This window comes from Anticarsia gemmatalis, chromosome 23 (genome assembly GCF_050436995.1).
Source record: "Anticarsia gemmatalis isolate Benzon Research Colony breed Stoneville strain chromosome 23, ilAntGemm2 primary, whole genome shotgun sequence".
In the NCBI taxonomy this organism is placed as follows: Eukaryota; Metazoa; Arthropoda; class Insecta; order Lepidoptera; family Erebidae; genus Anticarsia; species Anticarsia gemmatalis.
In genome coordinates this window covers 8,103,545-8,115,087 of record NC_134767.1, presented here as the reverse complement: position 1 = coordinate 8,115,087, position 11,543 = coordinate 8,103,545, and the positions used below count along the sequence as shown (strand labels likewise).

Below are 11,543 nucleotides of genomic sequence, written 5' to 3'. Positions count from 1 at the left end.
TCACCAACTATAGATTATTTTATTGTATCCATAGAAAAGTAGGTACATAAGATTTATAAGGCTCACTGGTCTGTCTACTTGGAGGAAGTTATGATTAAGTAAGAGTAGGTATGTCCAGAAACTCACATGAGTCTGCACATGGCTAAGGCCGCGGCTGTAATTCGGTCAAAACGTACGGCAAGTAATAATATATTATCAAAACAAGGCTTTATTTACATTAATAATATTCCTTTATTCTATACTCAAAAAAAAACAAAATTATAACAAAAATAATTAATTCACCATTAATCAAAACATTAAGATTATGCAAATAACTTAAAAACCAAAATTAATCACACATTGCCCTCACTCATAATAATTCCCTTAAACCAAACTTATTGGGGCAATAAAAATCAATTACATTCTTATCTGCCCACCCCTAAGGCACGCGGGCCGGCCGCCGTAGGGTCACGTGACCAGCGCCTGCCACATAAGTAATAAGGATTATAACGCTTATCGCAATACTATTATTTGTCACAATTTGCTATTTTATTTGATCAGGCGTACGTGATTTTTTGTGGGATATTTTGAAGTTGATTTTTTATGAAGGGATTGGAATAATCTGGATATAATGAAATGAATATTTAGTTAGCAAATAATATATGGAAATGCCTTTTTAGTCAGTAGAATGCTGTATTGACTTTGTAGTTCAAACGGTAGAGAATGCAACTGCTGATCATAAGGACTTGGTTTCGATTCTAGTCCTGGCAGTTAGTTGAGTAATATAATGTGTCCAATAATATGGCAATAGACTGACTGCCTAAATTCGTAATCCGCAAAACGAGGACGTAATTAAGCACCACTGCCCATACCTTCGGGTATAACAGACGCTATGATATACTTAAATAAAATAATTGTACCCTTACCTATATAAAACAAAGCTAGTTACATAAATAATTTATTTGGGATTCGAACCCACAACACACAAGGCAATATTCCACTTCAATCACCTTCACCATTGTAACCTCACACAATACGCTCTATAGCCAATTTCTAATCTCAACCCAGCAGACAGGAAAGCGTACATACATACATATATAGATTATATATGTCTATTTATCTTAGGGGTGGAAATCCCTTTTCCATTTCACAGAGGGCGGTCGCCCCGCCCACAAACAAAATGGACGACAGAGACGGTAATAGGAAGGAAAGAGATAGATATAGGTGGGAAAATGAAACGTCAATATTGGTATAGTTGTGTCTGATTTTATTCGTTTACATTTTTGGTGAAATGTGTTTTGTTAGGACATATTTTTTTAATAATAGTTTTTGATGTTTTTGTTGAGTTATACTAATGGGAAGTATGTAATGTCTTTATTTCGTAGAGATTTGATAAAACTTGATTAAAGCTTCAAAATAATTGTGATTAGAAATATAGATCCGAAAATATAAGCAAATTGTAGTGAAATTACAAGTTACAGGATTTTTCTACGGACTTGAATACCTACATAAGTAGCTGCTCAGTATGTATTATTTTCGTTAAACCTAGTTAGTGCAAAGATTTTTTTTTGCCGATACTTATTGCACGATTTGCATTATATAAAATACAACTTATTCTAACCTATGCAAGCAAAAGATTCTATCAATTTAACTTATTCAACGGTCAGCAAGTATAAAATCAAAACTTTTAATCCGGAACAACGACGGCGTTAATCGCTGACAGATCTAATTAATCTTTTTAATTTAACGTCTTCTTAAAAAAACTGGCTTAAAATTAAAGAGCCCCTTTAATCTGCGTCAAACTTTTAAAATACCGAAGTCATTTTTGTTACGCTTTTGCCGTCGGTTAAGAAAATTCATGAGCCGTTTGTGTATCTTTAGGACTTTTTCTAAGCAATAACGAAAGAAAAAAATGAGAGCGATGATGTTAACATATATTTATTGAGATTTTATACTTATTTTAAATTTGGCACTAATACAAAATAATTACTAAAAGTAAACTACGGACTATGACTTATTACCTATCTTAGAACTAAAGTTTTACATTTACAATACAATCTAAGAATTAAAATCATGATTCATTTGACCAAAATCACTGAAATATAAAAAATGAATATAAAGCAACAAATAGAACTGAAAGGTACGGACGGAATGACAAAAATAAACTTTTATTAAAAGGATAGTTATGGGCCTTGATTTGCTTTAAATTTACGTTACTTTTCAAATTGAATGGTAAACAACTGTAACTGTATAGTTGTTGAACAAATTTAACTTAACTTTAAACAAAACGTGTTTATTGTACAGTATCAAAGAAATTAAAATCAAAGTATTGACATACGAAATAACAAGGTTCTATCACAATTATAAACTAACCAGTACAACTCATATCTTCAAATCTCAAACGACAATTTTCATCATTTACACAATCAACAAAAATATCAAAGGCGAACGGCAGGTTTGTATGAAAAATCCGTACAGCTTATAAAATGTCATGTTTAGGTTTACTTTTTGTTTTAATTGGTAGCTAATATGATAGACAAGCTTATTTTAAAATTCTTATATTTTTTAAAGTTGGGAGGTAAAAGTTACGTCCATTTTAAGAAGCCCCGATAGTTCGCTAAATTGCTTAGATGCTGTCAAAACCACAATCCAAAACAACAGCATATTAGCGGATGCGTAGACGTCAGACTAACAGTGACGTCTCATGAGATTTTCTTTTTCTTTAGTTGTCAACAAATATAAGCCATAGACCAAAAAATATTATGTAATTTATCAAATCTTTCTACCTTAATTATTAATGAATCCGGACTTCTAAAAATAATACTTCCAAATAAAAATAAGTGACTTAGCCCCCTTAATAAGTGGTACAAATTCTGTAACGAAACAACACCAACTTTAAGCTGTACGAAATCTGCCGATCTCCTTTACATATTCATTTTCCATCCTTTTCATTCTTCTCTTTCCCATGTCCATTCTGCAGTTTCCCATCCTCTTCTTTCCCATTCTGCGCTGGAGCGATCATCAGCAAATTATTCCCATTACGATCAGCCAAGTTCCTAAACGGCATATTTTGCCGCCACCTTGAGGGGAAATAATACTGATTTCGAAGTACCCTCAAATGTTCTTTCGCGAAGAAAAATTCAGGCCTAGATCCCGCCGGTCTTTGGTAATTTCGTTTGATTTCCTCGTTTTCCTCATTTCCGTATCTTGGAAAGTCGTTACTCTCGTGATAGATCTTTGCTCTAGGACAGTCTTCATCGTTGAAGTACGGTCTTTTGAGCCGTATTCTTCTTGACTGAGGGCTCAAAGGAGATTCGCATTTAATGGCAAGACTTGCTGAGTTTTCTTTGTTCATCGAAAGACCGTGGGTCTTCTGCCATTCTAGTACTTCGCAGAGAAGACCGATGTACCTATAGAACAGAAATAACTTTATGTTTGGACGTTCAAGTTGTGTTACACGAATAAGGAAAATCTAAGTCTATCAGTAAGGTTAAAGTAAGGTCCGGAGTGTAGTCAAGGTCGTCTTAGGAAACTAGGTACCTACCAAAATGTTGTGTGCATAGAAACTACTGAACCGATACAACAATTTAATACTGCTTTTACTTAATGTATATAAAATCTTTTTGCATAAAGAATATTAAAAATCAATGCTGTTACAGACGCCACCACAATTTTGCTGGTGATAGCCTCCTTTTACCCGAAACATCGTGCTTGTGGGTAGGTAAACCTGTATCCCGAGCATATTCTACGTACTTTATTTACCTCAAAACTAAGTTACAGTAGAGTTTGTTAGAAACGCGATGTCACCAACGACATTCACTGCGTTCCGTGTACAAATCGGCCTACGCAGGCAAAACTGCGGTCATTTTGTGTGTATTATTACCTGTCAGAAATCGGTAAAGTAAGCGGGTAGAAGCAATACTACAGAATATTTTATATTTACCTGATAGCCATCCTAAGGATCTCATTCTTGGACAGCTTCTTATCTGGTGGGTGTGTTGGCACCAGTCTCCTTAGTTCTGCGAAGGCTCCGCTGACGTTCTGCTGACGCCAACGTTCACGGCAGTTGGTGAACAGCTTCCGAGGAGGCCGGAGCAGGCAGGAGTTCAGGTGTGATATGTCTTCAGGGAGATTCTAATAGATGAGAAGTTTGTTAGGCCTTGGAAATGTTTGTGCTTTGTTCCAGAACAATTGTGTATGTTTTTTGGCTATACATATAGCAAAATACATTGAAATGTAATGTTATTTGAAATATTTTTGTTTCGTTTCGTATAGGTTGATTTGGAGTAATTGAACGCATTTTTATAACAGTAAAAATCTTAAATATCGGTCGTTGGGGTATTGATAAAAGTACTCGCAGCTTTAGAAGTCCCAACAAATTGTACTAAAAATTACACATGCTCAATATGGTAAGGTTTTGTATAAAACTGATAGGTTGAAAATATTTTTAACCCACGAATTGTAACGAACTAGCTGACCCGCGCAACTTTGCTTCCGTCACATAAGATAGAATGGGTCAAAATGTTCCCCGTTTTTGTAACATTTTTTATTGCTAATCTGCTCCTATTGGTCGCAGCGTGATGATATATAGCCTATAGCCTTCCTCGATAAATAGGCTATCTAACACTGAAAGAATTTTTCAAATCGGACCAATAGTTCCTGATTAACGCGTTCAAACAAACAAACAAACAAACTCTTCAGCTTTATAATATTAGTATAGATTAGTATAGATATATCAGTTATATTGAAAAAAAAGGCGCTCTTTTAAAAATTCAAACATTTCATCAGAAGTGATACATAACCTTAATAGTCGTTCACAAGGACCTAAAGAGCACACTTTTTAAAACCAAATTAAATTGACTAAATCCGAGCCTAACACCGTGCAACTGTGGCTGATCAATTTCTGCATTATAAAGAAGGTTTTACCTGCACACTCCTCCCAGACTGCCTATCATCATCACTATCAGGGAGACAGAGATCATCGCTCAGCATCTCACTGTCTGGCTCCTCATCAGAACACGACTCTTGATCTGACGCCATCGTTGACGGGTACACTACAACAACAACAATAAAAGTAGAAGACAATATAGAACTTCCTCTTCAGTTTCATTTTCTTTCTATTATAGGTACTGTAGAGTACGCATTTGGTATGGATAACTGCCTCGGTTTTATGGGCAACAGCGTAAGCAATAGTCTCGGGTTTGAATCCTAGGTCTAGTTTCTTGATAACTCAGGAAGGATAACTTGTTTCCCAAGTGGGATATCAATAAATTTAATGATTTCTAAGAGTTAAGAATTTGACGTAGAAGCCCTTCGTGTCTTAGACTTAGACACCATGTAAAGCCGTCGCATCGGTGTTGCGGGTGACCACACCATACTACGATCGTGTCGGTTAAGCATCTTACCGGGCAATATGAATGATAGCTGACCCGCGCAACTTCGCTTGCGTCACATCAGAGAGAATGGGTCGTGATTTTCCCCGTTTTTGTAACATTCTTTACTGGTACTCTGTTATTGTCGTAGCGTGATGATATATAGCCTATAGCCTTCCTCGATAAATGGGCTATCAAACACTGAAATTTTTTTTCAACTTGGACCCGTAGTTCCTGAGATTAGCGCGTTCAAACAAACAAACAAACTCTTCAGCTTCATAATATTAGTATAGATGGAATAGAGAGTGTGCCAATGTACTGTGCACACTCTTGGGCTGGTTAAATAAAGTTAAATTGTGATAGATGCACATACAGAAACTTTAGTCTTAGATTTTAGCTGTACGGAGAAAGAGACTAAAGGTTGAGTAAAACATGACTCAATACAGTCATATCTCGTAAATTGTATGCAAAGTTGACTCTACCGAAATTCCATGATATTATGTATTAATAAAATACGAGCATTACGTGTTTGATATATTTATTGACAGAGAATGCCAAATCGTTATATGATTAATATATGGCATCTACCATAGAGTAGAAGGAGTTTAGGTGGAGTTTAGGTTCACCACATTTCTCCCCTCCTAACCTCTTAGCTGTTCTGCTGAATATAAGATGCAGCCAACACCTGGTTGAGGTGTCGGCGCCAGACATCGCCGTTGTCGGTGCGGATCTCATAATGAAGTCGGCCTAGACGTCTTGTGATAGTACCAAACTGCCAATGGTGCTTAGCACTCGTGTAGTCACGGGCCTGTACTCGTTCGCCGACTTCCAACTGTCTGACCTTGATCTCTTGATGTTTTGATGTAGTTTTTTTATGGGTGTTTCTAAACATGCAGTGTAATGCTGTTCGAACTTCTCTTCCAAACATTAACTGATAAGGTGTCTGACCATTCAAGTTTGGTGTCCGTCTGAGGCGAGTTTTTACCATGACAAGTTTCTCTTGAAGATTACCCCTTTCTCCCTCTAAGCTTCGTAAGATTCTCTTGACTGTTTGTACGTATCGTTCAGCTTGTCCATTGGTTGCAGGGTGGTATGGAGCAGAGGTTTTGTGCGAAATCATACAGTCTTTTAGAAATTTTTCGAACTCTCCCGATACGAATTGTCGGCCATTGTCTGAGACAAGGAGTAGAGGTGTTCCATAGGTGCAAAATAGTTCTTTCAATTTTTGGATGCACCAAGAGCTTGTCGTTGATTTAGTAGGTATAATCTCTGTCCATTTCGAAAATGCGTCTACAACTATTAAAAGATAGTATCCGTAAACAGGTCCGGCAAAATCAATATGAAGCCTTTGCCAGGGGCCCTTTGGGTGTTCCCAGTGGTGTAGTGGTGCTTTCTCTGGTTCATTTTGTTGTAATCTACATGTTCTACATGACTTAACTTTTGTTTCGATATCATTGTCAATTCCTTTCCAGTATACAAAACTGCGGGCCAGTAGCTTCATTTTCACAATGCCCGGGTGACCGAGGTGTAGTTCGTCCAGCACTCGTTCGCGTAATGTTTTTGGGATTAAGACTCGCGTTCCTCTTAGTATACATCCATCTTGTAAAGTAAATTCATTATCATTGTAACCGAGCGTTTTAAGTGATCGGCCAGTTTGTAATGCGAGTACTAATGGTGTATAATCGGAATCAATACTTGTCTCTTTCGCTATGATATTTGGGTTGACATCAATGGTATGTATTTGTTGAAGTTGAAAGCTGTAATTCTGGTCCATTTTGTTTGCCTTTGTGTTTTCTACTGGGAACCTGGATAGGTAATCTGCATTTGAGTTGTTAGGCGAAGTTCTGTATTCAATGTTGTAGTCAAATCCAGATAAGAAATGAGCGTAGTGGAATAATCGCATTGTACTCATTGCTGGTAACGTTTGATGTGGGTGGAAAATTATTGTCAGTGGTTTATGGTCTGTCACTAGGATAAATTTTCTACCGTAACAATAATAAAAGAACTTCTTCAATCCCCAGTATATGGCAGTAGCTTCTTTGTCAATTTGGCTGTACTTCTTCTCGCTATCCGATAGTGTTCTGGAAGCGAATGCTATCGGTCTTTCTGTTCCATCTGGGAGTCTATGTGATAGTACTGCTCCGATTCCCAGTGGAGATGCGTCTGTTGCAAGAACCAAGGGCCTCTTGGGATCAAAATGTATAAGTACTCTTTCGCTTAGAATTTCTTTTTTTAATGTGTATAAAGCTCTGTTCGCATTCTGTAGACCATCGAAAACTAGATTCTTTCTTGAGTAAGTTGTTCAGTGGATTCGTGATCGATGATAGGTTGGGTATAAATTTGTTGTAAAAATTTGCCATTCCAAGAAATGTCCTCAATTCTGCGGTGTTGACTGGGCGTTCTGTTTTAATTATTGCGTTAATCTTTTCTCTGTTTTTGTGTAGACCTTCTTTGTCGATAGTGTGTCCCAAATAGTCGATGCTTGTTTTGAAAAAGTGGCACTTATTTTTGTTTACTCGTAGGTTACTTTCTTTTAGTTTGTCTAACACGAGCTTAAGTCTCTGTAGTAATTGTTCTTTGTTGATGCCTTGAATGATGATGTCATCAAAGAAACATTTTACACCTTCGAGATCTTGAAGGAGTTTATCCATAAATTTCTGCCAAAGGCTCGGCGCGACCTTAACGCCGAACATTAGGCGGTTCACCTTAAAAGTGCCTCGATGCGTACTTAGTGTTTGTAGCATTGCGCTTTCTTCATCCATTGTCATGTTGAGATATGCCTGGGTGATGTCGAGTGTACAGAATAGTTTACCTCCGTTCATCTCTGCAAATATATCTTCTATCATAGGTATTGGATATTGTTCATCTTGTATGACTTTATTTAGTGTAACTTTATAATCAGCGCACAATCGGATACTCCCATTCGGTTTGACAACTGGTACCACTGGAGTACCCCAATCAGAGTGGTCGACTTTCGTGATGACACCCTGTTTGCATAGTCGCTCGATCTCTTCATCCACTTTGGTTTTTAAAGCGTACGGTATTCTACGTGGTTTGATAAAAATTGGTCTTGTGTTTTCTTGTAGATTTAGGTGTCCTCTGTAATTGGGTATTTCGCCTAAGTCGGATCGAAATACTGATGTCTTGTAAAGTTCCAAAAGCTGGTCTAATTCTAGATTTTCTGATTGCTGTAAAGTTTTTATATCTGCTAAATTTAGAGTTTCGAGTTCTTTCATCCAACTCCGGCCAAAAACGGGGTCAACGTTGTTGTTGATGAGGTATAATTTACCGTGGAATTCTTTTCCTTGGCATCTGCATTGAACGTATGCAACACCTGCAGGTTCGATTACTTCGCCGGTATATGTTTTGAGTTTTATATTAGTTTTAAAGATTCTTTTGCCGATTTTCAATTTTCTGTAGTCTCGTAATGACATAGAAGTAAGTGTGGCTCCAGTGTCAAATTCCATTTTCATCTTAGCATGTTCAATGTGTACCGTTATCATGTATTTTTCGGATGTTTCACCAGATATAACATTAATATCATTCCATTCATCATCATCGCTTATCGCTGAGTCGTTTAATTGATTTATATCCGGTGTAGTCTTACTGGGCTTCGCATCTGAGCGCCGTTGTAGACACACACTAGCTAAGTGTCCGACCTTCTTGCATTTATAGCATGTTATGTTTATAGCGCTACATTTCTTGGTTTCGTGATTTAAACCACAGCGGAAACATTTCCCTTTTAAATCTCTTGGTGTGATTCCTCTAAAAGGAGATTTTTTTGAATTATTGTAGGAATCAGTGGAAATTTTATTGATATTGTCACTACTTGGTTGTTCATTCGGAAGCATTGATGTATTTTCTGCTTTACTCATTTCAATAGATGTTGCAATCTGTGTCAGGTGTTTAAATGTACATACTGTTCGGTCTTGTAAAATTTTTGTACGTGCGTCGCTATCTTTCAATCCTCTTATGAGTTGAAGAGATAAAAAGCTTTCTGAAATGTTTTTCTGGCAGTGTTGACATTTAAATTCGCAGTTGGTAGTGAGCTTTTTTAAATCTGCGGCGTATTGCGCTACTGTTTCATCCGATTTTTGAGTTCTCGATATAAATTTATGTTGTAGAACCCATTTGCTAGGTTTTGGGTCTAAGTAGTCGTCAAGTGTTTCAGTAATTTCGTTAAATGTCTTATTCAATGGTTCGTCTGGTGCTATTAAATCACATAATTTTTCATGGAGTTCTGGTGATAATGTAGACAGAAGAATATTTGTCTTCATGTGGGGCTCAGTAATTTCATTAAGTCTAAAGTACACTTCCAGACGTTTTTTAAAGTTATTGAACGTTTCTGATTCATGTAAAGGATTAAATTGTATTTTTGGTATAATCTTATGGTATTGGTATATTCTATGTTGGTCTTCCTGTCGCTGACCTTGAATAATGGTTTTTTTTGTTAAAAGTTTTGATACTAAAATAGTGTGAAGTTCTTCGAATTCGTAGCCGTAATTTTGTTCGTGTAAATACGCTGTTTCATCGTTATCATCTATGGTTTTGTTTTCTATCTTCTCTTGTAACTCTCGCAGTGCTGTTATGGTGTCCTTCAAGGCTGCGGAGCGAGCGGTGATGTCCTCGTCAGACATCGTCGCCCTCTGCTCGATGTAGGTATCGAGTCTGGTGAGCATCCCACGTAGGGTGCTCCGTTTTTTACGTAGCTTTTCCATTTAGGTTCAGTTTTTCCTCGTCGCCAATATTATGTATTAATAAAATACGAGCATTACGTGTTTGATATATTTATTGACAGAGAATGCCAAATCGTTATATGATTAATATATGGCATCTACCATAGAGTAGAAGGAGTTTAGGTGGAGTTTAGGTTCACCACACATGAAATAGCTAGTCTTTACCCAAAATGAATACAAGCAATTTTGGTCTTTATTATTTTAAATGTAGAATTTATGTTTCTCTAAAGTTTCGTACTGAGTAGTGAAGTAAATATGTGAGTTATTTCTAAATAAAGCGCAGTTATTGTTGTATATCACAGGATACGAACTATCGCAGGAAGTCGCTATAATTAAATTTGTAACGGAGCAAAATAATTATAACGTTCATTACGAATTTTATCAATACTTTGTTTTATAATTAGAGCAGGAATTTTAATATAAAATGTATAAAAAGAATGAAGAATATAAATATAAGACCGCCGTTTCCATTACTTGTAAATAAGTAGGCACCGGTTAACTTAAAACGAGATTATTGCCAGACTTTTTCATAATTGTTTGTTGTTACTTTATCTATTGGATAGATTATTTGACACTTATCCAAAAGCCGTATTAGTGGGTCATAAGCTAGAGTAACAATATTTAGTAAGAAACTTTTCTATAGAGCGACAATTTTACTGTACGTTAAGTAAAGCTCCCAAACAAATGCATTTTTTCTACATCCTTTGTCATTTTAAGAGTGTTTTTGTTTAATTTATCATTCACTGACAGTTCGTTTCAAACTTGATTGAAAATGTCAAAGTATTAACTATTTATATGTGTTTTTATAAACGTGATTAAATGATTCAAAATGTTGTGTGTGTAATACTACGTACAAGTTCAATTTCTCGGGTCAAGTAGGTATTGTTCGGTTTCCTAAGTAGCAACAGTATTTAATTAAGTGCAAGGCCTTATTTATTGTTCTATATTGGACTGCAAAATAAATATGAGTGGCTTAGGTGTTTAAAACATTATATTTATTATTTATCTAATGTTCATTCCGAATTCCGTACACTCTAACTGAACTGACTTTACTATAAGCATACAATCCTTTCTTTAAGGTCCTCAGAAGAAATAAACATCTATAGCATTGAAAAATTCTTATTGAAGTAGGTAAATAAATATGATAAATGTTAATTAGATCTTTAATTTCATTAATTAATAATAATTTGTATTATTTATCAATGAATAAATATCTCACCACTATTCCCTGGAATATCCGTCACGGTTGGCATAAAAACGTAATCACAAACTAAACCAAAAAAATCCCACTAAATCAATTAATTAATTTCTTTTACAACACACACGTGCTTCTCACACAACGTATCTAAAGCAACTGGCGAAAATCTATAACGAATGTTTAAATTTCGAAGGGTTGCTGAATCGCGCTGTGATTGGTCGAGAGTGGGGAGGCGGTTGACCAATCAGAGCTCGAGGG

General features: G+C 36.2%; 1 protein-coding gene across 1 annotated transcript; it reads right to left on the bottom strand.

Moving 5' to 3' along the window:
• Window positions 1-1,740: 1,740 nt before the first annotated feature.
• HLH3B (Helix loop helix protein 3B) lies at window positions 1,741-11,423 on the bottom strand. The gene is made up of 4 exons (XM_076129944.1): window positions 11,307-11,423; window positions 4,906-5,033; window positions 3,923-4,113; window positions 1,741-3,389 (listed from the first exon to the last, which is right to left on the bottom strand). The coding sequence occupies exons 1-4, from the start codon at window positions 11,338-11,340 to the stop codon at window positions 2,912-2,914; spliced, it is 831 nt and encodes a 276-aa protein (XP_075986059.1). The 5' UTR covers window positions 11,341-11,423; the 3' UTR covers window positions 1,741-2,911.
• Between the last annotated feature and the right edge of the window lie 120 nt (window positions 11,424-11,543).

What these genes read in the sequence shown, in the direction of transcription:
- HLH3B (XM_076129944.1), bottom strand. Translation starts at nt 11,340, where the DNA reads ATGCCAACCGTGACGGATATTCCAGGGAATAGTG. An exon ending in AGTCTGGGAGGAGTGTGCAG is followed by an intron (nt 4,114 to 4,905) that starts GTAAAACCTTCT and finishes CTCATCTATTAG; the next exon opens with AATCTCCCTGAAGACATATC. An exon ending in ATCCTTAGGATGGCTATCAG is followed by an intron (nt 3,390 to 3,922) that starts GTAAATATAAAA and finishes TCTGTTCTATAG; the next exon opens with GTACATCGGTCTTCTCTGCG.